The 25,648-nt window shown below is 32.8% G+C and overlaps 1 protein-coding gene across 12 annotated transcripts in view; it reads right to left on the reverse strand.

Annotated features, from left to right (window-relative positions):
* The window catches only part of mbc (myoblast city), a 31,493-nt gene that overhangs the window by 4,755 nt on the left and 1,090 nt on the right, over positions 1-25,648 (reverse strand). For 4 of the 12 annotated variants that reach the window (XM_065365449.1, XM_065365446.1, XM_065365455.1 and 1 more), the window contains exons 2-33: positions 25,425-25,608; positions 25,260-25,353; positions 25,033-25,178; positions 24,841-24,964; positions 24,515-24,748; positions 24,211-24,440; positions 24,010-24,133; positions 23,725-23,934; positions 23,446-23,642; positions 23,255-23,375; positions 23,012-23,180; positions 22,751-22,935; positions 22,388-22,488; positions 22,160-22,309; positions 21,887-22,066; positions 21,634-21,808; positions 18,310-18,423; positions 17,884-18,039; positions 12,001-12,194; positions 11,179-11,423; positions 10,056-10,246; positions 6,247-6,375; positions 6,021-6,134; positions 5,667-5,918; positions 5,394-5,594; positions 5,152-5,287; positions 3,897-3,990; positions 3,578-3,799; positions 3,371-3,494; positions 3,081-3,296; positions 2,885-3,000; positions 2,358-2,423 (exon numbers count right to left, since the gene is read on the reverse strand). In XM_065365449.1, the coding sequence (XP_065221521.1) occupies positions 2,358-2,423; positions 2,885-3,000; positions 3,081-3,296; positions 3,371-3,494; positions 3,578-3,799; positions 3,897-3,990; positions 5,152-5,287; positions 5,394-5,594; positions 5,667-5,918; positions 6,021-6,134; positions 6,247-6,375; positions 10,056-10,246; positions 11,179-11,423; positions 12,001-12,194; positions 17,884-18,039; positions 18,310-18,423; positions 21,634-21,808; positions 21,887-22,066; positions 22,160-22,309; positions 22,388-22,488; positions 22,751-22,935; positions 23,012-23,180; positions 23,255-23,375; positions 23,446-23,642; positions 23,725-23,934; positions 24,010-24,133; positions 24,211-24,440; positions 24,515-24,748; positions 24,841-24,964; positions 25,033-25,178; positions 25,260-25,353; positions 25,425-25,608 (5,194 nt within the window). Of the gene's footprint in view, positions 1-1,955; positions 2,071-2,357; positions 2,424-2,884; positions 3,001-3,080; positions 3,297-3,370; positions 3,495-3,577; positions 3,800-3,896; positions 3,991-5,151; positions 5,288-5,393; positions 5,595-5,666; positions 5,919-6,020; positions 6,135-6,246; positions 6,376-10,055; positions 10,247-11,178; positions 11,424-12,000; positions 12,195-17,883; positions 18,040-18,309; positions 18,424-21,633; positions 21,809-21,886; positions 22,067-22,159; positions 22,310-22,387; positions 22,489-22,750; positions 22,936-23,011; positions 23,181-23,254; positions 23,376-23,445; positions 23,643-23,724; positions 23,935-24,009; positions 24,134-24,210; positions 24,441-24,514; positions 24,749-24,840; positions 24,965-25,032; positions 25,179-25,259; positions 25,354-25,424; positions 25,609-25,648 lie in introns of all 12 variants that reach the window. The other 8 variants (XR_010558957.1, XR_010558958.1, XM_065365451.1 and 5 more) reach the window with 8 other exon arrangements.

A 25,648-nucleotide genomic window follows, 5' to 3' on the forward strand; every position in this document is an offset into this window, starting at 1 on the left:
GTAGTACACAAAAATATAAAAAATACTAATAAACCACTCCTTAGACTAGATGTTAGAAAAGCAAAAGGAAACGTTGCCTTGGTCTGAGCAATAGGTGGCCTGTTAAAAATTTCAACTTAGAAGGCGATGATGATGCAAAATAAAATATGTACATAATTATGTATTTAAAGTGAGGAGAGATAAATTTACAAAACATGAACTCAATCAATGCGAGACTTTTGAGCGAACTTAATTTTTTTTCAATACATATAAGGATTCGATCATGGATACTAATCACGATTCTGAAAATATTGAAATTTAATCCCTCAGGTGAACTTCAAGGACTTTTTTCTTGAGAAAATTGACGAAATTTTCAAAATCAATTTTAAAAATTCATTAAAAATGTTTTCAATGCGTAAGAAAAAGCACATTCTGTGTTTTCAGCACAATTTCATTGTTTTTAAAACTGCTTTGGAGAATATTGTACGTCTACAGGAATTTTCGGAATTGTTCTGCCATTTTCACAGAATTTTTTAAATCTAACTTATATTGTAAAAAAATCATAATACTTATTTTACGATACTTTAATAATTCTCAAGAGATTTTGGACATTTTACACGATGTTTCGAACTGTTTTCAAAATATCCATACTCGATAGTTATTTTTCAAAACTTGAAAATTTTTTGCAGAATATTTCCGGCGATTTCACTTTTTTTCAGTTTCTTCAATTTCCGTGCAGCAATTTCTGATCAAAAACTTCAGAAAAATTGCTTTACTAAAAATTCAAAAACATTTTTCCAGCAATAGAAAGATTGAAAAAAAATCCAAGAAGTGTGTTTTCAACCGTCTAACCAAATATTTCAAATGGTTGATGGAATGTCGAAAATTGAAAAAAAGTGTTCAATTCTGAAAAATACAGAAACAGGAACAAAGGAACAAAAACTTTAAGAAAATACTTAGTGATAAAAAGAACCAAAAAAAAAAAAAATTAATAAAATCAAGTAGTCAAAATTTTGACAAAAAAAAAGTATAAAAAAGCAACAAAAAAATGAAAATGAACAATTTTAATGTAAGAGTGTGTAAAATTAGAATTTAAGGTACTTTTGTAGAAATTTTATGAAAATGAAACATTTTTTGATGATGAAAAAAAAAGACCACAAATCAAATATGAATAATTTTCAAAATTAAAAATTTCACCGTTTTTAAAAACTGAAATGATACATATTTTTCTAAAAATTAGGCAAAAGTTGAAACCAAACACAAAATTTTCCAAAATGAAATATTTCAGCTCAACAAATGAAAAAAAAATGAAATATGGAATGTCAAAAAACAGAAGCAATCTTTCGATTGAAAAAATTGCGAGATATTTTGTAGAAGTGTTCCAGTGTTCCCTAGTATGGTCAAACAAATTGTGATCAAAATAGACACGAAATACAAGTTTGAAAAAAAAATGAAAATCATTATGTTACAATGATAATTTGTTGAAGTGCTTTTGAAAGCAAAACCTTTGTAAGGTCAAAAAATTCAAAAAAAATTTTCATAAAATTTTAAAAATTGATAACTTTAATAACTTCAATTCTTCTGGCCAATGTTTTATTGAAATGACAGAAAATCTTGTTCAGAACAATTTTGGTACTTGAAAACTGGAAAATAATTGCAAAGACGGACAAAAAAAACTCATTAAATATTACGTTGAAAAATGTTTTAAGAAACCTGGAAAAATAATATTAAAAGTCCTGGATTTAAAATGTTAAAAACTCGATACATTTCCACAGAAAATTTTTAAAAATACTGTAAGAAAAAAATGGTGAAAATAATTTCAGCGAACATATCAATTTTCAAAACTCTGAAAAATCATATTAAACTATTTTCAATTCTACAGTTTTCACTTAACAATCAATAACATGAGTAGGAAAAAAAACAGAAATTTCCAAAGCAAACCCAGTTGCATCACCCCAATAAATAACAAAAGTTACCTTCTATTCCGAAATTGTTTTCTTAAATCCGGTCGACAAAGGGAAATGGGAAGAAGTAACGGGTTACACGTATAGCAAAAACATTTCAAAGTCAAAACTACCATCACCCAAAAAACTACAAAATAAAAAAAAATCGTTCGAGTTGCAAAACATAATTTTACACTTTGATTTAGGACCCCAGCACCCGAAGTTGAGCGTTGTATATTTTGCTAAAATAGGAAAAAAAATATCTGCAATTTCATAGCATGCAAATTCAGCAAATTGCAAATTATATTATGTACTTATTGAGTAGTGTACCTTGTCTACATCTTCAAAAATGTAGCCCCATCACCCAAAACTAATGATCCATGCCAAAATGAACTTAATACTGGTATAATGGTTCAAATAATATTTGATTATTACCTGTACAGGGTGGGAGTAGAAGAAAAAGGACTCGGCAGACTAACAATACTTCTTAAAGATCGTCCCCTATTACACATGCGCAAAAAGCAAAAAAAAACAAACATAACAATAAGACATCACGATTCAATTCATTTCAAAAGCTGCAAACTACATTTGCCATTTTGCACTGGCACAGACAGAGCCTGGTGAAGAATTGGGGGCCTGATAAAGAGAAAAAAGGGGCTCCATAATGATTTCTGGACTTGAGGGTGAACGACTGAACGTTACCCACATACCTAAAAAAAAACGCTGGGAATAATCCCCCATATACTAATTCTCAATATTATAGGCGATGCGAATAAAAAATAAAATACTTCGAAAGCGCTTCGATAATCGCTAAATATATAAATTGAGCCAAGCCTGTATAAAAAATACACCCAAATGCTGCTATCGTCGCGCGTGCGAGTGTATTTAAGCGTGTGTTTCAGTTTCACGTCAACATCACAATATGAATGCGAAGACGAGATGACGAGAATGAAGCAACTTACTCTACGGAGCCGATGCTAGCTTGAGATAATCTGTCTTCGTTATTATAGGCTGAAAGCGAATGGCCAGTGGTGGTACGTCTTCTGAACTTGATGTTTTCGAATTTAATATCGGACACCTGGCGAAATAAAACCAATATAATACACCCGAACGATCTCAGGTTGATTAAGTTCACTACGAAGTTTCGCAAAATCGCACCTTTTTGCCGTATTTATCTTCGATTCTGATCTTCATATCGTTAAACTGTTCCTCCATACGTTTCTGTAACCCTCCCAGCGATTGAGGAGCTCTTTGGCCATGGATTTGGATACCTATATCCAGTAGTGGGATTTGAGAAGCGATCAAGTCTTTCAATGTATTAATGAGATCAACATCTTCCGGATGCTTTTCTACGTATTCTGGTATGAAGAAGGCCTGCGAATGAAAATACATTTAGAATTTCATTTCAGTCTCGCGAAATCGGCGAATCAAATGAACTAGGTACTTACCTTTTCATAATTATTAACACCTCCCATGACAGCAGCATCAACGATACCGGTCAATTTTAAACTCAAAGGATTCAAAGGTAACGTGGCGTCATTTTTGTACGATATCACCAACTCTCTCAATTTCCTACAACGTAAAATTTCCAAATTAAGATGACATTATTTTACGTCAAAAATATGCATTGAGACGCAAAAATAAATAATACTGACTTATTTGAATTCTGCATGGTTTCAATGGCATTTCTCAATGGACTAATGTGGTATGTTTCGGATGCAACGACTGGGAACCAGCGCAGAATACCAGGTAATGGTGCAGAGATCTCCAATACTGTGCGTTCGAGCCATAAATTACCAAAGCTATTATCGTCGTCACCGTCTCCATCTTTACTATAATACGGTCTCGAGTACTGGAACTTGTAAATACTGTTTTTTCTGCGCAAAATAGGTAAAAAAGAAAAATAAATACATTACTGAAAAGTCATTTCTCGCTGAAGAAGTCTGCTATAGAGCTATAGACACTTTAAATTACCTGTGGTAACGTAGAATTCGTTCGTTGATTTGTTTATTGAATAGCTTTTGCTTCCTTTCGTCCATAATCGGTTCGACGTGATTGATTTGTAAATCTGAATTGGTTTTATAAGGATTGTATACAAGTACACAGGTGTAAGATAATTGCGCAAAAAACTCATTCCACAAAGAAGCATCGATTCAATAACATCACGTCAACCATTCCTCTTCCCTCGATTAAGATTTATCATTAATTCTTCTCTTTTTCGAAGAAACTGTTTTTTTCTAAATTTTCCTTCATACTAACTTTACCAACTCAACTTTTCTCTCATTATGGAAACACTGTCGCCGATTTTTCAAGCACAAGTTTGAAAAAAAAGAATTTATGCAAAAAAATTAATTCGTTCGCGAATGATTCGGTCGTGGATGAACATTCGTTTACGAACGATTCATAATAAAAACTGACTCAATATTAAAACTTCATCAATCATCGACGTTAACATTGATTTTTGAATGAATCGATCGAAAAGCACAATGAATCGTTCGTAAATGATTTGCTCGCGAGAAGCATTCGTTCACGAATGATTCGGAAATGAAATGATCTATTAATTTTTAAACCCTATCAATCATCAGCCTCAATATTAATTGAACAGGCGACAGGAACAAAAAAATCGTTCGCGAACGATTTGCTCATAAAATGTATTCGTTCGTGAACGATTCCGGAAAATGAATCATTTTATAATTTTTCTAACATTGCGAATGCGATCAATATGTAGTCCATCCATTTCAACCGAACAGGTAGAAGATGAAAAATACGACAAATCGATAGTGAACGATTCACTCATAAGCTATCCGTTCGCGAACGATTCAGAAAAAAACTGACACATTTTCAAACCGGTCGGTCACTCAGGTCATGATTAATTTTCGATTGAACAGCTGATGAAAAATACCACAAATCGCTCGCGAATGATTCATTTCAAAATCGATTCTTCGTTCACAAACGATTCGTAAAAAAATGATTCATTTTTTGCATGCAATTCTTTCAATCTATCTAATCCACAGTGCAAAAATTGACGAAATATTCCCTTGAAGTAAAAACTTACAAGTCGTTCATGAACGATTAAAAATTTAAAAATATCAAAAAATACCTCATTCAATTGCCAATAAGTACCCCTCTCTGCTCTCTCAAACCCACAACGAATTTTCAAGCTTTCGTTCCTCAAATCGTTTGCACGAAGCGGATTTTCGTCTAGTAATACGTGAAAAAAAAAGGATACGTTGTCCAGGCGATTCTAAAATATCATTTCCCGGAGGAGTTAATTTAGTCATCTGTTCAGCATTCGGGTATTGGTTCATCATACGACTGCAGAAATCGCTCAGCCGGTCATATTCTTTGCCACGATGCACAAAAACCTGCGCAGAAAAATCAACGTGTTGTAATATTCTCTCTCGTACATATTTCATTTTAATGGATCATTTTTTCAATTAGCCAATACGACGAGTTATTCGATGTACTCACTTTATTACTCAAAAACGACGGGAATCCTTTGCCGTAATATCCGACTCTGAAATACTCAGGGTTTGGTCTGTCTTGCCGGACAATGCAATCGTAGAATTGCGACATTCGTTTCAATAACGCGCTCAATTTATCGTAATCGAAAGTTTCTTCTTCGTATTGTCTGACTAATTCTTTACAAATGCAAACCGCGCATTCCCACATCTAGAAAAAAAACACGAGTAAATAATTGCAATTTTTCCGAAACGGTGGAAAATCTTGAAGGCGCCAACATACCTTTCCTTTATCGAAGAACGCGATCATTTCTTGATAAAGGGCTTCCTTTAGCTGACGATGAGTCTCGCAATGCGGATACTTGGGACTTCGTAGTAAAGGCGATAACTCGGTATCCGACCACGATAGTAATTTGCTGTGTAATCGCAACGTATACGCCGCTTCCGTGTAATTCTCACATTCCAAGTGCAAAGCGCATAATTTATTCACGTAACGGATGTACATCTCTTTTCTGTTGATTTCGTTATAAAAATCCTACGAAATGGTAAAACGTGTAATGTAATTGTTTAGCTAATTCGTTAATTATCCGATAATACGTACATATGTACTAGATACAATGCAACTAATTCAACTCACCAATAAATTAACCGTGCAAATCATACGGTTTTCTTTACTTTCGTCATTGATGATACGTCTGTATTCGAGGAGCCTTTCCATCAATCGAGTCACCACTGATACGAATCTAACACCCTGTACAAATTCAATACGATATTGTCAGTTTAAAAAAATGTGAAAAAAATCAAAATAATTCCGGTAATTACACTCGTAGGTACGGGTACTAAAAAATGATAGATAAACATACCTGTTCTTTCATATTGGTATGATTTTCGCTCAAATTCATCATAATCGTATGGAACAAAGTCTTGTACTGTTCATCGCCACTTCCACCTTCGACGAGATTATCCAATTTGGCGATCATCTCGTTCTCGAACTGAATGAAAAAAACAAAACAGGTAAAAAAACGTGCTCCTCATCATAATGCTATTTTTCGTCGTCTTCGTATTCGTATTTCGTAGCCGACTGTTTTCGCGAGCAAATCTATCGAAAGTGTTTTCTTTTCACCACTGTCAAGCGTACAAAGAAAATTGACCAATATTGTTTTATCGACAGACGCCCTTGAAATGGTCTTTTTTGTAACGAAGTACGAGTATGTATTTTGTATATGTACTTGATAAGTTAAAATAGGTATGACTGAATAATAATTATGATGTATAATATTATGTATTTGTATAGATGATTTAGTACTTTTTCCAAGCAGGCGAGCAGATCGAGCGAAACAATTGAGAAAAATAGATTCATGATCCATTGATTGAATTACAATGTGGAGACGGAGTGAAAGAAAAAGAAACAGCGGCTTCGACGTTTCAATGAGAATTTAATCATGGTATGAATTTTTTTTAATCAAAATTTTTGGACTTGAGATTGGAGACGAAAAGAAAAAAAAACTGTCAAAAATTGAAAAACCCTCATCAACAAAATGAAACAAATGGAATGAAAATAGAATTTTAATGGAGGTTAAAATCGTAACGAAAATGTGGAAAAAATAACGATTACTTTGCAATGTAGGTAGTAGGTACATCCCATTCACACTACAGAGCAGTGCAGTCAAAATGAGCTCAGAGCAAATGCCATCCTGACCCTCATCTCTACAGCAAATTTGACCTTTCTAAATTCGAATAAACCGTCAGTTTTGTAATTTGTAAATTTTTGAAAAAACATCAAGATATTTTTTGAATAATTGCCAATTTTTGAAGAATACAGAAACTGAAATTGATCAATGAAACTGAAAGTTGACAGTTGACGTCTCATAATTTATTTTGGGTCCGATTGGGGAATTTTGCTCGTTCCCCTCGTTTATTGAAGCCGTGTTTCTTCAAGAAAATGAATTCATAAAATCAGATACTCAAATATTTAAAAAAACATACAAATTTTGAATCAGCAAGATATTGAATTCTGAAAACATACCAAAATGAAATCTCAAGTCAAAGTTTTTCCACTCCGGTAAAAAGGGGTTAGAGGAAAAAAAATGTTCGATTTTTAAAATTTTTTGGCATGCTTTAATTTTAAACAAATCTGGTGAACCAAAAAAGAAGCCTGGGAAGGAGCTTTAAAAGGAAATTTTTCAAAATGAAAAATTGGCATACTACCCCCCTCCTCCCCCAGAAGCATGTTTACAAAATCGCCAAAACGAAAATTTTTAAAATATCCAACAAAAAAAAAACAAGCCATTTTAGCGTTTTAAATAATATGAAAGATTGAGATTTCTTTAAGGCTCGATTTTGATTAAAAACGATAATTTTAATTTTTGAAATAGAATAGAAGGACTGTTGACCAAAAGAAGTACTTTTCCAGACCGAAATGACTTGGAGGACTTGCTAGGCACCCACTTATAAGCTAATAAGCGAGTATCAAATAAGTGCTTCAGTTTTTCATACATTCAAAAACCACATTTTTTCAATTTTTCCCCCAATTTCAATTTCTTCCTTTTTTTCAATCATGTTGAATTTTTTGTTTTTTGTTTTTTTCAATTTTCGAAAAATGATTCAATATTCTGACATTTTCTTCAAAATTCCACCGTTTCATCCAAATTACATTTTATTTCATTTTCAAATGCCCACTTAAATTCTTGAATTTTGCGGTTTTTTTTCAAATTCCTCAATTTTTTTGAACATTATTAATTTCAAGTTTATTCTATTTTTTCAATCGACAAATCTCAAGCAAATTTTTAAAAGATCGAAAAATTTTTTTAAATTAAGTTTTTTTGGCAATTTTGGAACAAAATGAAGCAAGTGTAAATAATTTCACTCAAACATTCCACTCTCTACCCCTAATTACAAAAACTACAATTTTTAGTTTATTCTGGAGCCTCCAGGTAATTTTCAGTTTTCTCCAGAAATTAAGAATTAGCCTGGAAGGGGTAAAAATAAATTTTAGCAGCTATAATTTTGGTTCGTTCTCAAATTGGACACTAGGAGGGGTCGTCTTCGACTTTTTTTTTTTAGGAAATTGGAGGAGGGGACCGATACAAAGTCTCAAGAGGATCTCAAATCATCATTTTTCTACCAAAGTTTTAAATTTCAAAGTTTACATTAGACATTTTTAAAAAGTTTTTTCTTTGAGAAAAAATTTCCTCTGCAGATAATTGATTATATTATGTCCACTTGAAAGCAAAAAAGCCGTTTTTGAATTGTTTTTACCATTCTAGGGGTTTTGCAAAATTTACAAAAATAAAACGATTTTGGACCTATTCAAAACATAAACTAAAAAAGTGAAAAAAAATCAAAAACAATTCTCTCACTTCTAAATGGATATAGCATGATCACTGATCAGTGTTATCTTATCACCGACATTTTTTTTTTTTTTTTTTTTCAGTGTAGGTTTTTAAATAATTTGAAACGCTAGTAGAAAACTAATAAAGTGATGATTCAAGTCAGGGATCGAAATTTTTTCCTGCAGTCTTTTCAGATCCTCCTACAACTTTTTATCGAATTCTTTTCCAATTTTCCGGGAAAAAATTCAAAGACGATCCACCTTATTTGAACACCTTTTGGATCATTTCAAATCGTTACCACAAAATCCATTGAATTTTTTTTGAAAAAAAAAATCATAGTTTTAGAAACGGTTCACCATGAGCAGTTTTTTCCGATAAAATACCGTCTGATAAGTCTACGTAATTCTAGCAGTATTAATGAAAATAGGTATAATATTTTTAACCGATATGTAATTTTTAGAAAAAATATTAAATTTTAAAAATGCTAATTTTTCAATTTTTTTTTCTGGAATTTATAAGTTTGTCAAATGAACTTGCCCCTTCAATAGCAATTCGAAATTTCTGGAGAAAACTGAAAACTCACTGGAGGCTCTAGAATGACCTAAAAAAACTGGCAGTTTTTGAGGTAGTGAGGATTAAAATTAATTAAGTAAGTACGCTGGTTTAGAAAAAAAATCTTCTCTCAATTTTTTCAATTTTTAAAAATCAAAAAATGAACTCGAATTTTTAGAATTTTGATTACGGTTATTTTGGACATGCTCATTCGACATATTCCGGTTTCATAAAAAATTTGAAGTAAAATTTATGGAAAAAAATGACAAACAATCTAACAAACTCCGACGAAATCAATTATCTGTGATCAAAACAAATCCACAACTCGTAATTGAGAAACGTAAATTTTCAAAAGTACAGGCGATAGCTTCAAAATGTAATCAATTCTAAAATCCAATCGTGCACTTATCAAATTTTCATTCACCATCCTTCAAGCAATAAATTAACCGCGATAAAAATCAAATCAAGAAAAAAATCCTACCCAAATCACTACATTCACAAACACAAAACACATTCTAAACACATACAATAAAATCAACTTATCAACATCAAATCTCTTCTACACGTTCGTAATCTCTTCTTCCTGTTTTTTATCAAAATCCCTCGTGTTTCCAAGTTCAAAATCCCACAATCGCTCACGTTCCTGTTCAGTCCATTCATTTCTCGCACAAACACCTGTACCTCTCTCATTCATAAATAACCAATCCACCTGTTGTATTTAAAAAACGAAACTCACCCTCGTATAATAAAAATATATGTAGTCAAATTATAAGCGAATAAATACATACCTCGGAAAAATTATATTTAATCTTGTTGGTATCCTTCTTATCACCAAGAATATCACGATACGAGTAAAACTCAGACTGCATCATGTCGAAAAATATCGGTATCGTCAACTTCCTCAGTTCTTCTTCCGGTATGAGGGTCATTTCGAGGAACGGGCTCACCAAATGAGGAACGAATTTTGATTTATTTTGACCTGCGTCAATAACACCAACATTGGACGTTATCGATAGCGAAATTGAAAATTATCACGACACGTCGATACGATAATAATAATTACGTACATTTATGTAAATAAATATTACGCAATGGGTCACGTCTTTAAGTCTACACAGACACCACAACACTAACTATACGATCTAATCAGTAATCAAAGGTATTACACAGTACACAATAGGACGACGACAACAACGTCTATGTCAAATCACATCACGTTTTACGAATACGAATGGCAGGCTTTTACTGGCATAAGTCACATTATATCACGCTGGCTCCTCCGTCCATCACCGTCGAGTCTTCGCAGCGAGTGGTACCTCTCTTATGTACGAGTTCGAGTTGTAGAAAGATCCACTATTAGACCAACATCTTCTCTCTCTTATTCATCAACACCACCACACACAACTCTAAAGACAGAGAGATAATCTCGTACGATTTTTTCTCTCTTTTTTTACCAAACGCAGACGACGACCTTGAAATACAAAGATGATCTGTACGTGTATGTAGATGTACACATGCATAACATGTACCTACATTTACATATGTATTACATTACTACGATCATATCGAACACAACTACACACAAATACTCGTAAAATCACTCCTGCTGAATGAGATTTCACGATGGTGATGATGATGATGATGAGGATGAGGAAGAGAGAGAGGGATAAAACAGCGAAAAACCCGAAGAGAAATACATACACGACATGGTAGGTAACCCAATCTGCTTCGATGAATTAATTATGTTGGAAAGAAAATTTTCTTCGAACTGTTCATTTGCCAATTACATACTTAGAACCTGATTCTTTCAATAAACTTCCTTCTGCCCACCTTCTCGACTGTGCAGGTAGCTCTCTTTCAAAATAAACTAGGTACTTGGAGTAAAAAAAAAAAAAAGTAACAGATACATACGAGTAAACGTACCCAGATTAAACCACATGATACGAATCTCGTGGCCGGCAATTCTTCTCATATCTTTGTATCTGGTCGTAATACGCCATCTCTTGCTATGCGAAAATGTCTCCAATTGCAATGCAGGTTGCGTTAAAAACGATACGGCGCAGTGGAAAAAATTATTCCAAACTTGGTACTCGAATTCGAGTGTAAAGAAATCGCGAATCGTGTGCGAAAAGAATCGTAACGATTTTAGAATCACGCTGCAATAAAAAAAAAAATTGATAATGAATTTAAAAACACAAACCGCGAGCAAGGTACATATATACAAACATTAGTTATGCGCTAATAAATTCCTCTATTGGCGAATTCGATTCGATACATCGTAAGTTAAATTTCATAACGAACAATTCAGCACCTTTGGTTGAGAACTAGAGACGCACGTACCATGCGTCGGAGAGCTTTATTTGACTCCTTGACTCCCGTAATTGGTCGACGATGGATAATAATTTCCTTATCTCGAAAACACGGGTCGAGATTTATAATTAATACTTCTCTCCCTGTCACTGTCTCTTTCTCTCTCACGCGCACACACACTGTTATCGACCGGGAGTCATTTTTCATTCCCAGATATGCGACGAACAACTGTATGTGTATGTACTTATTACGTACTTATCGTTTATATGTACGAACATTCTTTACAATATGTAAGAGTGTAGAAGTACACGTGGTAATGTTTAATTTGGTTCGTTAAAGAAAAAGGGCCATCGAAAGATAAAGCAATTAAACCGAATCATGAATCAATAAACTAAGTAGGTATCTAGGTGATGTACTACCTACCTATTCTGAAGCAAGATCATTTCACACCAATCGGTCGGGTATACCGGTCTGGATATCAGATCTTTGAACACCATTAGTATCTCCATCAGGAAATCCAATAAATCCGATCTAGTTACGAAATGATTGATGTATGCTTCGAAATGCTGAGGTGACATCTGGCGATAGATCGAGATCATTATCGAAGCCAAATTACCCTGTTCAACAAATAATGGAAAACATAATAACGTATTAATGCACTATACGAATTGTAATTAGCTCTTCCAGGTGATCGTTTATATTGTCTATGTACGAGTAGATTTGCAAACAAAAGGTCGTTAGGCGAGTATTCAGTCGTCAAATGTACGCAAAGGAAACCAGTTTCAGATCCCATCTCCGAGAGCCCAAAAACACCATATGTCTTCAAGATTCGCAAGAAGAGGGATCCTTAAAATTGGGAATTTTTTATTGAAAATTATACGATCTTTTCACTGAATTAATTTTTTTAAATAGATTTCTGGGACGTAGCCGAATTTCACTTCGATTTGAGTTAACAAACGAGTAAGTAATAAAAAATCACGATTAATTAATTTTTCAAATTTAATCGAATAATCCGATGATTAAGTATTTTGATAATGAAGTGTACAGCAAAGAAGCCAAGAAATACAACCAACTGGAGGAACAAAAAAAATCATCAGAATTGGGAATTAGATAATTTGCCAATTTTAATCTCGAAAAGTAATTATCTACATCTCCAGCCCCCCTCCCCCTTCATCATGGAACATCACGAAAAAAGTTAGAATATACCTTCTAGCTTCAATTTCGGTGAAATCAAGTTGAAAATACGCCGAATAGGTAGCATAAAATTCATGAGATGAAATCATGCTGAAATGTCAACAAACGAGGCATTTTTTTTTGATAGGTACTTGGAAAAAGTTTGTGAAAATTGAGACAAAAATTTGAAAATTGAGGAAAAGTTGATGAAATGATGAAACAGTCTGGAAAAAAGGAAAAAAGGGTTCCATCTCAAAACTGAGACATTTTTCTAAAAATAGATGGGTATTTTTTTTCAAATACAAAAACTGTAAAATTAAACGACAAAAACTGAAAAAAAAATTGTAAAACTTGCATTTTGCAATGTTTCTCAAAAACGCAGACATTTTTCTAATAATATGTACTTATTAATTACAAAATATTGAGAAAAAATTACTCGAAGAAATTCTAAAACTTGAAAAATGTAATCAGGAAATTTTTCCTTTTTTTGTGTCATTTTTAAGTTTCACTAAAATTTCACTACTCTTTGGTAGTTTTTATTGATTTTAATGATTTTTTTCGTGCTCGTTCATTATTTAATATTTTTTTAACACTTTTTCACAAGGTTGTGAAAACGAAATTTTTGGATTTCCGTTCGGTTCTGTTCTCAAAAACCTATTTCGAAGTCAGTTTTCGTTCTTTACCTTTTGGTTTTTTGTTTCAGTTCCCGTTTTCGTTTACACAATTTTAAGTTTTTGAATTTGGTTCTGACGAGACGGTTTTTTTTGTTCTTTTTATTTTTCTTTCTTATTGGTTCTTTTTCGTTATTTTCAGTTTTTTAATCGGTTGTTTTTCGATCTTTTCAATTCTTTTAGTTTTTCTGGCCAAAATTTTGTTTTTACTTTTTTTTGCCTTGATCACAATTAACATTTTTTCAGTCATTTTACTATGTAGTTTTCTAACAAAAAAAAAAAAAAAACTGAAGGAACGTAAAAGAGTGGAAAAAATCGAATTTTTTGCTTTCAGTTTCAGTTCTGTTTCTACGTATTCTTTTAGTTTTATATTTTCGATCTTTGCGATCTTTGTTCGCTCTCAAAACATGTGTTTTTTCTTTCTCCGGTGTCTATTTCCGTTTTCGTTCTCTTCGTTTTCACAACTCTGCTTTTTCATTCAATTTTTGCAAAGTTTTACTGAAATTTCACAACTTTCTGGCAGTTTTTATGGATTTTAATGTTTCTTTCCCAAGTTTTTACATTATTTTAACATGCATTCAATACTTTTTCATGCTATATTTGCCAAATTTTATTGAAATTATCATCGTTTTTTGTTGATTTACTGTTATTTTACAGAAATTTCATCCATTTCGAACGATTTATAGTGATTTGTTTTTTTAGTGTAATTTTTGCCAAATGACTGAAATTTCATCAGTTTTTAGTAGGTAATTAACAATGTTTTTAATGCTTTTTTTAAACATCTGAAATGTCACCATTTTTGATCGAGAGTTATTTCAATGCTTTGATTAAAAATTTCAACTAATTTTCACGATGTTTTATGCGAAATTTTGTCAAATTTTCCTGAAATTTTTTTACAACACGTCTTATTGAAAAATTTTGGTTTCTCAGGATAGCATTTTTCTGGCTCTAGTAAAACTACCAAAATTGAACCTCTAAACGTGATTGTAATTTAAGGCAGTTCAATTTTTTCATTATTTCACGGAATTTTTGACCAATTTTGGAAAATTTAAAAAAACTTTGTAGGGCCTCCAATATTTCGGGAGCTTCCCTGCGAATCTTCATAATCATATTCCGACTTCGAGTTATCAGAAAGAAAAAAACACAACTAGAATCACAAGAAACTGAAAAAAAATGTAGGAAAAATTGCAAAAATGATTTACAAAAAAGTTATTGTACCTACGTCCTACATATATGCTTTTTTGTTAAATACAAAATTTGAAGATGAAAAGCTTTGATTTTTTAAAAATTAAACGACATTTTTGTATTCTGATATGAAACCTCAAATAAACATTCCATCAATGCTGAAAAAAAAAAAAAATGAAAAAAGTTCGAAAATATGAAAAGAAAACTTGACAACTGCAAAATCTGAGATCAATTCAGAGTGAAAAATAATTCCATGATGATGTTTTGTAAAAGTGTCAACAAATTTGAACCTATTTTTCCAATTACATATAAGGGAAAAAATCCGAAGCACAAAATTCAATAAATAGTGTTCATTTTACTAAAAAAACAAAAATAGGAAGACTGAAAGAGGACTTGAAAAATATTGGAAATTGCATGACCAGAGAAAGTATGTATGTACATTTTTGATGAAATATATCAAAATACCTATCAAAGTATCTCTTTTAGTAAGTATTCCACCAGAATTTTTGTGATTGCTGTATTTCCTATACGATAATTCTATTTGCCAATACGTAATAAATTAATTTATTTGACTAGATTTTAATTATGTATTTACTAAACGCGAGTTTCCTTATTTGTTCCGTCAAACTTCAGAGTAAGAAATGTAACAAGGGAGCGTGGGAATGAGAAATATTTTCTAAAAGATACTTACTTAGGTAGGTACATATCATATTTCATATCAGTAAATTCACGCTCTCTAAAAGCACAAACTGCTTCAAAATTTCTACAAAAATTTCAACCATCTTATGCACATATGTAACGTCTACGTACATACAATAAATTTTTTAGATAACTCTTGATTTCAACTCTCTTTGAATCTAATATGGGAATACACTCGGATAATTTTTCACCCGCAGTAAATGATATGCATAAAGGGCAAAATTTTTGGAATTTCTGTCTCATAATCAGATTGATTTTCAAGATTAAACGTATTTTCATTTTTGAAAAAATTCCAAGTATTTATTCGTTTATTTACATTTACAACTTGCTGTTGCATTCGATATTCGATACGTTATCGAAGTACAAACCAGCAGATTGTAATGTAACTGTGAGAACTTTGGCGATAAGAAAATAAAAATTACGTATCTTACAAGTTAACAAAAACACATACACGCTACATTGTGCATTTCACACATCTCGCTATCTCCTTTCTACCCTCTGCACCCTTCTATATACTGACCACTTTCTTCTACTATCATTCGATTATTTCGATTCATCACTCACTCGAGGAAACATTATTGGTAATGCCTAATGAGTTAGGAATTCGAGTCCGGTCTTCTGTTTTCAACACGTTGTTTGTTAGCGATGAGCCTTCACTTCACCCTTCTGTTACCTCCATTCCATTTCCATCGCAACGATACGTTACATAAAATGTCAGTGAATCGTGAGTCATCATGGGTCATGCGATCGTTTTTCGACGTAGTTATTTGTATGTTTACGAGAAATGAGTGGTCTCAGGTCTGTTGTCCAACGTGGACAACAAAAGGCCATGTGGATGGTGATGAACTAATCTTTCATGGTATTTCTACGTGGTTGTTTGTATCTGTTCGTAGTATTTAACGATGTGTTTTCAAAGATAAATGATCTTTTTGTTTTCAGATCGTAAGGGAGAATAATAAAAATTCGAGCTAAAAAAAAAAGAGAACAAAAGCGAAAAAAACAAGGATGTAGTTTTTTCCGAAAATAATTTTTTACACTATAAAAGAATGGTTTTCTTTTCATTCGAAGTATCCAAAGTAACGCTACATTTTTCAAAAGCGGGAGTATTTTTTGTCTTATTGGGTATAGGAAATGATAGGAAGAAACTAGGAAGACGTGACTTGTTCAGCGCTGATACCCTCATTCTACATTCAGAATAGTTGACCGTTTTAGGTGGTTAATACAAAATTCCAGGAATGCCAGCCAGTTCAAGTGAATTTTTGGCCAAATCAATGTTGGGAAAAAAGCGAAACTTCTGAACAATTTTTAGGAAAAGTTGAATTTTTCAGAATTTCTTGCAACTAAACGATAATTTTTAGCAATTTTGCAAAAAACGAAAATTTTTGTAGATTTTTGAAAAACGAAAATTGTTGACAATTTTTGGCAAAAAGCAGGACTTTTTGAAAATAACTGGCCAACAAAATGACACTTTTTGGCAATTTCTGGCAGAAAAGCCAGGTTTTAGGTAAATTTTGAAAACTAAGTCAAAATATTCAGAAATTTTGCAAAAAAACAAGAATTTTTGTCAAAAAGTAAGAATTTGACAATTTTAACAAAAAGTAGGTAGAAAATTTTGAAAATACTTGACAAAAAAATTTGTATATTTTTTGGCAATTTTGGACCAAAGGCGAGTTTTTTTTTACAACTCTACATATACTGAAGAAATATGACTTTTTGAGAATTTTACACAACTTTGGCAAAAAAGTAAGACTTTAGAGCGAGGCTTTTATTAAACTTTCTGGTAAACAAGCGAGATTTTTTTTGGGATAGTTTTTGGAAAAAAAGCATACTTTTTGGAATGACAATTTTTAGCTAGAAAGAAGACAATGTATCTTCATGAATGGATATGCCTCAAAATTTATCAAAGTTTACTATGAACACGTTGTAATTACGGTAATTACTGATGATAATAATTACTCGACGAAACGACGAAGAATCCATCGACTTTTATTAACCTAGACCGCTAATCATACGCGAAAAAAAACAATTGGTTATGTCGCCAACTCTGTGTAATAAACAAACGCAACTGCACATGCGTCAACAACTGATGATGTGAGTGTGTGTGTATATTGCTGTTAGTAAGTAGTTGAGTTGAGTTTACGGTAGGGGTAAACCATCGGTAAACTCAACTCAACTACTAACAGCAATATACACACATATACACACACACTCACATCATCAGTTGTTGACGCATGTGCAGTTGCGTTTGTTTATAACACAGAGTTGGCGACATAACCAATTGTTTTTTTTCGCGTATGATTAGCGGTCTAGGTTAATAAAAGTCGATGGAAGAATCTGATAAATTTTATATGGAATGAATAGGCACGCCTTAAAAGCTAATCAGTAAAAAAAATTGAACATATCACCGTTATTTACAAAAAAAAAGGTGGTAATTATTCTGTTTAGAAACGATAAATAAATACCCCATTTTACAAGTAATTACGCGGTAATTCTAGGTAATAATGGCCAAACTGGAGAAATTGTTAATACCATGACGACCAAATACACCTTTAACCCTCAAAAAAATACATAAACTTACCGCTAAGGAGCTTTCTCTATCCATTTGAATGGTTGTTTGAATGACAGTACGTAAAATGATCAACATGATTTCTTTCACATCGACGAACGTGGCGTTGGACTCGGATTTAAACAACAGATCCATAACATCACTCAATATTTTAATACATAACTCCAGCTGCAATACAACGAACAGCAATAATATCAGCTAATTTTCTTCTACGTAAATCAAAATTACGTAATATTCAAGAGTTCGTCGAACTCTTTTCAAGTACATAAATCCATAGTTTTTCACAGTGAATTTTAATTTTATACACTACGAGCTTCAAAATTTTTCTACATACGCTACGTACTATAAAATTTAATCAACACTTCTAAGAACACACTCTGCGGAAGACCTGACCTGCGTTAATAAACGACTTTATTTTTGTGTGGTAAGTATTCTTACTTGCGATATATTTTCATCGGGCGGTTGTATTTCAAAACCGCTGGCTCCCAACACCTTGGCGATTTTCGCTACGGATTTCGATTTATTGCGTCTATGTTCGGCGCTCATAATACCCTGTGAAATGCATTAATTCTCAAAACTACCGTACTAAATGCCCACAATATTAGAACAAAAAACATAAAATCAACAATCACCAATAATAATTAAGCCAGTGAAGTCAACATAGAGAAGCTTTGTAAAACAAGTAAATAAAGTGAACAAATAGTACAGTAGCGTAAAAATTTACCATTATTCCATAATAGAGTTTACGAGTTAAAAATACATAAGTACATACATACCTACCAAGATTACCAAGTAACCACCACCTGTGATTTCAATAAAAAAATTACTCGTAAAATAAAAAGAGCTTGTGTTCTTTAATGTCAGAAATCCAGCATTTCCCTCCTTTCCATCAGAAATTTTCTTTCTGCAGACTCGTCGAATCTTTCAGGGACACTTTTTGGAAAAACTGAGAACCCATTTTTCCCTAAACCTTATAATTTTATAATTATTTTCATATGTACATCTGACTTCAGTTTGAAAGTGCTAAATTTTACAAGTAGGTAGGTATTTTTTAAATGAAATTTTCTGAAAATCCAAAAAAAAATCAATTATTTAGGGCTTTAGAACGGTGAATTTTTGATTCTGCGAAGCTGCTTTTCCAGAGTAATTTGAAGTTTCTGAAGAAAATTGAAAAATCTCTGGAGCCTCCAGAATGGATCAAAACTAGTAAATGTTAATGTATGGGAGTTGAATTGAAAAAAAAATTCACATCGGTTCACTTTGCTCATAAAAACTTGTATCGCCCAAAAATGTTTAAAAATCACCCTTGAAACAACTTTTTAAAAATTTTTAAAATTTTCAAAAATTCAAAAATGAACTTTAGGGCTTGAAATTTCGGTTACTGGGGTTTTAGGATACGCCCACTCGACAGACAATTCAATTAGAATCGTTTACTAAATTTCAAACATAATTTTTCATGATAAGATTCTCACCGATTTGGAATCAGAAGAAAAAAAAACACGCTCTGCTACCATTTTCGTTTCTTTCAACAATTTTTAAAAATCAAATGTAGGTATGTATTAGTCGTTGCAACATTTTTACAAGTACATTCAATTTTATTATAGGTATATAAAGCACCAAGTCACCAGATACAAGCAAAATAACACCAAACAACGTTCTGGTGGGAGGGGGGGGGCTTCCAAAGGAACCCACTTACTACTGATCTGGAACCTAATCGAGTGGGTACTCAAAATGCAGGAAATTTTATGCAGATTTCAATCAATTTTGAATAAGTGATAACTACATATGAGAGGGGTTTTGCGATAAGGGCCCTTGTGGTGATATTTCGATTTTTTCAGGAGAGAGAAAACATCGAATTGCTTCGATTTTTTCGATTTTTTTTTTTTTTGATTTTCGGGTGCAGTGTTGTCTTGCGCATAGGTTGGATGGGAAATTTTGACGAAATTCGTTCATCATCGTCTGATATCCGTGATTTAGAAAAGGGACCTTGTGGTGAACAGCCGAATTTACACAACGTTACAGACTACCCCGCAAAAAAATACCGAAAAATTCGGATTCGCCATGAAATTTTACATAGGTAACAACAATAAAATAATTTTTCCATCGACATTTTTTTTCTTTTTTCTTTAAATCAAAAATAAACAAAAACTTTGTTTTTCGATTTCCCAAAAATGTGAGTTTTTGAGTATTCATGTTCAAGCAATTTTTAAACGAGAAGTTGATGAGATAGGCGAAATCTGATTGCACCATTCGATTTCTCGTGAAAAAGTAAGTCGGAATCGCCAATAAAAAAAAAAAACATCGAATCACCACAAGGACCCATATCGCGAAACGCCTCTCATATAGATCAACGTTTTAGCTAAGCTATAAGACGTAATGCCCCAAAAATTCAGCAGCAGACAGCGGCTGAGCAAGTGAAGAAGGGTAAAATAAATTTTCAGATCCAACAGAACACAACACGGTTGAAAAAGAGTATCATTACTTGAAGACGAAGGACTTGAATAATAAAATAGTGCATAGCTTACCTACTAAAATTTAAAAGTGCAATTTTACGTTCACAAATCATGCAAAGAGAGGACTCAGTTTGAATTTCGAAATTAGGTAAAAATAAATAAAAAATAGAAAAGATGATGGATATTTCTCGTAAAAAAATACTATCATCCCGATCCCATGGAAAAACCTCATATGTACAAGTTGCTATTTCACAAATTTCAAATCATTCCCAAACAATCACTTCAAATTAAAATACCTATCTAGGTAGCTTTTGCGTCGAATTAAATTCTGAAAACGTATTCATGAAAGAAATAGCGTAGATGACCCAAAATACCAATAAAAATATAATAAAAATATTACCTCATTGGGTTCTGAAATACATAGCTGAGTAAAGAGAGAGGAAAAAGAAAAATTACAACCATATTAATCAATCGATAATCATGCCAATGAGTTACTTTCTCGCCGCATCATTGCCGAAAATTAAACCAAGCATTTTAAAAAGCAATCCAGTTCCAATTCAAGCAATCCAAACGATTAGAGCAGATTAATAATAAAAATGTTAAAAACAAAGATGAGTAACAGTACATGCGTAAGAGTTTTCATGCGAGATAAGGTAGCATCGACGATGCAGCTTCTTGGCCAAGGTGTTGCGACAGAGCCATTGAACGATATCGTAGAATACATACAAACACACAAATGAGTTATGAAAACACAAAACAATGTCAGGTCACACAAAATACATTTAGTACATGAACATAATTATTATGTAATTCATCGAGGTACTACTCGAGTGTTTCCGAGTGCTTCACAAAGCAAGCTACGTATCTTCTCGTCTACAGAGTGCGTTCAAAAAGTGCCAACTAAATCGTACACGATACTAATAAAGCGGAATTAAAAACTAAACACGAGACAATGACTACTAAAAAAAATGAAAAAAATATGCGTAAGAATAAATCGAAACACAAACACGATTAAATATTCGTAATGGTACAAATATTAATCTTCGACTTACCAGTTTACATCTATTATAGCCATGCAAAACAATCCCAAAGCGAGATTAACAACAAACATTTACCAAAATTATTTTTTTAAACTTGTAAATCTTCTAATTTAATATCACTATCTCTCGCCGAGGAGACCGTGTCAAGTGCCCTCTTTGTTACATTGTAATACTGTCGGTAACTAAATTCCAGTATTACAGCTATCCGTCATAATACATTACATACATTTTAATTCCCAAACCTAAAATACATAGATCGGTTCACTTACCTCGTCAGAATTCTCTAATAAATGTTTCACCAAGCAGAGTATCTGCGACAAGAGAACCCTACGACAATCGGGTATTAGGAAGAGCGGACTATGGATAATGTCATCAATGGTCATCATCTTCTGCTTAGTTAACCGATTCGGTGGTAGACCATTGATCAACTCCATTAAAAGAGAGCTATTTGAAAACAAAGCATTGTTAATCAAAACAACCGAATCATTTACGACATTAAAATTTGAATCGTATTTAAAATACCTTAATTTGATCGGACTGAATACAGTCAAAATATCGGGAATTGTAGGAGGAAGATATTTAAGACACGCGGCTTGTATGAGTAAAGAGGCATCTGTTTTATGGCACATCATGTCTGCAAAGCTTCTCAACAACGAGGTCATTGATTCTTCAAATTTTTCCAACTCTTTTCCTTCGTACAATCTAATTTTAAACGAACGAAAAAAAAACTTAATAATTGCGAAATTCCACCATCATTTTTTTAAAAATCATCGTCAAAGAAAATGGACATCTTACTGTGCGAATAAGTATCTAGATCGGGTGATGAACCTCATGATGTAAGTCAAAGATTTCATAATTTTCATCATAATATCTTTCTCATAACTGGTAACATTTTGAACGTTGGCAACATTCCGAACGTATTCTTCCAACGTGATAACGAGTTTCCTGCAAATAAAAAATTTACGTGAAAAAACCATCGAAGTGAAATTTCACTGGACACCTTTCAAGCTTATTTTTACTTACTCGTAAGCTAACGTGGCGCTAAAACTTTCTTGAATGTATACGTCTAATACTGGTTGAAAATGCTGGTACTTTCGATCAAGGATCAAATCGATAACGTAAAGCTGCAAAAAAAAAATTCAAGGTGAATCATCGCTTACGTAAGGTCAAAAATAGCCTATTTACATATAGTTGATCTTTTTTGAGCTCGATAATTTTTCGTTCACTTTTCTTTCCCTTCCCTTCATTCTACTGGGATTTCATCCATTTCTTAATATCCCCTCCCCTTCCAACTTTCGGAAGTATGGATTACAACCACATAAATTTTACAAATTAATTTTTTTTTTTTAAATAAAACGAATAAAAATAATATTAAAATATACGTACTAGACACTCGAACACTTTTATATCGTGGTTCGAGTCGGAATTCAGCATCAAGATATTAAACAAGGTATCCAAGACATCTTGTAAAAACTTAACTACTTCTTCACCGTCTACTTTCATTAACGATGATAAATTCAAAGTTATACGACTAGGATCACTGGTCCAGTTCAACAATCCGAGTAAATCAACTACGACAAAAAAAAAAACAATTGATTCCGTATTTCTCTTACTTCATTCATTTTAGACAAAAATAATAATATTTACCATTTTGTGTAAGTTTTGTAGAGCACACTTTAGTTTGAATGAAAAATGTATCTTTATTACATAGAGTCAATCCTGGCATCGTTGTTCTGGCTCCTTCTAATAATTCAGTTCTGGTCGACGCCAGTTCCAAATAAACTATATCGATCGGTTCGTATTTCTTTGGATCAACCTACGAAACATAAAACGCAATAAATAACCTAATCCTAATTCATTCAAATACACCCCAGACATAGCGTTACGCACCTTGTACACCAATAAATCGTGTACTTCATCCTTCAACGTAGTCCCATTTTCTTGCATAAGCCTGACGAAAGCCATAGCGAAAGGTTTCTCGTTCTTTTCTTTACTATCATTTTTGGACGATCTACGAAGCATAAAATTTCCACTATTAACACCTCGCCAACGATCATTCTAAATTTATAAATTAAACTCACAAGAACGTTATAGTTTTCTGTTTCTGATCAGCAACATACCTATGCTTAAATAAAAACTTTAAATGGCATCCTTTGAAATCCTCGATAGCTACGACAACTCTCAACGTTTCGTACCATTTAGGTTTATCTTCGTGATAATACACCACCGAATGGTATTCAGTCTGTGGCTCGATACCCGAACCTAAAATAATACCACCCTAATGGAGGTGGAACAGAAATCAAATGTGTGATTATTCAATTTCTAAATTCTTTCGAATGAAACAAAAAGAGCTAAAATACCTGTAACGGAACACCTTTTTCGTTACAAACGGTTACAACGACTTCGATATTTTTATCGGACGATTTATTAGTTCCTTTGGAGAATTCGCCGTTGATTAGCGTCAAGTAGAGATCGTTACGTACGTCTCCGGGTAATATGACCTCCGGGAACCCCATTTTACGTACTACCGCGATATTACCGAAGACAAGATGAGGATTTTCTTCTCGTACCTTTTCAAAAAAAAAAAATTAGATTAACATTTTGTTAGAACATTGAGAACAATTTTCGATAAAAATAATTCGTACTTGTTTCAAATCAGCTTGTAAGAGTTTGAAATTCACTACGACTCCTTGTCTATTATCTTTGAATGGGAAATCTCTTTGATTGAAACATTTCTTCAAAGTATTATCGAGAGTATCTTTTTCACAACTGGAAAAAAATACAATAATTATAAGAAAAAATAAATACGTAAGTAGACGATCTTCACTCGGACCAAGCTAACTTACAGCAATAGTGGTAAAAAATGATTTCTATCTTCATCAGATTCGATAGCATTTTTAAAATACGGTGATAAATTCATACAAGCGACCGCGTACGGTCTTCTAACCGAGTACATATCATTGATGCTAGTTTTCGAATTATTTTTATTATTGGTGTCAGCTTCCATAGCTCCGTTTCTTATCACATAACAGACTAGATAGACTTTTTCAAGGTTTAAATCTCGGATACCTAAATCCTACGAAACAAACAAAATATTCAACACGATTACTACGAAGCTAACGAAGAAATAAATTAATATAACGAACTTACAATAAATAAAGCTCTAAAATTATGGTATTTGTCGGCATCGGACTGAACCATTTCTCGAGTACATCTGATAACGTAGTTTTCGGAAAATGGTTTCGAGGATTTCTGATCGTACAGTGTAATCAATAACTCGATGTCTTCCATCGGTTTACAAATCAGCTTACGTACAGATAAGTAAAACGTATAAGTATGAGATTGTGAGGCAACTGGTTGACTGACGTTGTTTTGTATTTCACACTAGAAAACGTCAAAAATATGAAAATAATTAATTCCGAGATGCATATACATAAACATTAATTCCCAATCGATATTGAGTGATTTCAACTTACCGCTGGTGTCATTATCCGTTGAGTTGCTATCTCATGATGTCGATAGAGTTCGATAACCGACGTACTATCTGGATTCAGAATATTCCCTTGATCGTCACGTACAACCATATCCAAGCCAAGAATCCTATGAAAAAACGATATATATAAATAGAATCTCGAAAACGGTTTAAACAATGAGATGAATTTACTTACTTATTTCCTACATCTATATACCAAGTGACTAGTCTTTTCACCTCTTTGAGTTCATCGACTGGTAATGTACCAGAAAGTATCTTACAACGTAACCTAATCAGTTCGTGCATTTTATTTTCTATCGTTTTAAAGTGCGGATTGTTTGACTAGAAGAAAAATACAATTAAATATGTAAATTATCGCATAATTTCGCCATTACACATTCGACAATAACAATATATACTCACAATATACAGTTTTTTCCAAATGGCTCCCCATTCTCTTAAAACAGAGGTAACTTCGGAAGGAATATTTGATTGACTACCGTACGTGTAAGTGCCACTAAATAAACACGGAGTATTATTAAAATATCGATAATAATCGACGAACCAATCAATAAAAAAAAAACTCACCACGCTGTGTCTTTATGCGAAGGATCCATGATATGGATGAAAGATCTGGGAAATATACCAAGAACCAGCTTGTTTTTAGTCGCGTAACCGTAGTACCAGTCTTCGCATTCCTGTAGGATACGTACACATTCCCCAACCGTGAGTTTAATTCGGAATTCTCCCACTTCCTGATAGTTATGTATGGCTGTAATATGAAACAAAACATAAATTAGGCCATTTGAATT

The sequence above is a fragment of the Planococcus citri genome, chromosome 5 (assembly GCF_950023065.1).
Source record: "Planococcus citri chromosome 5, ihPlaCitr1.1, whole genome shotgun sequence".
Lineage (NCBI taxonomy): Eukaryota > Metazoa > Arthropoda > Insecta > Hemiptera > Pseudococcidae > Planococcus > Planococcus citri.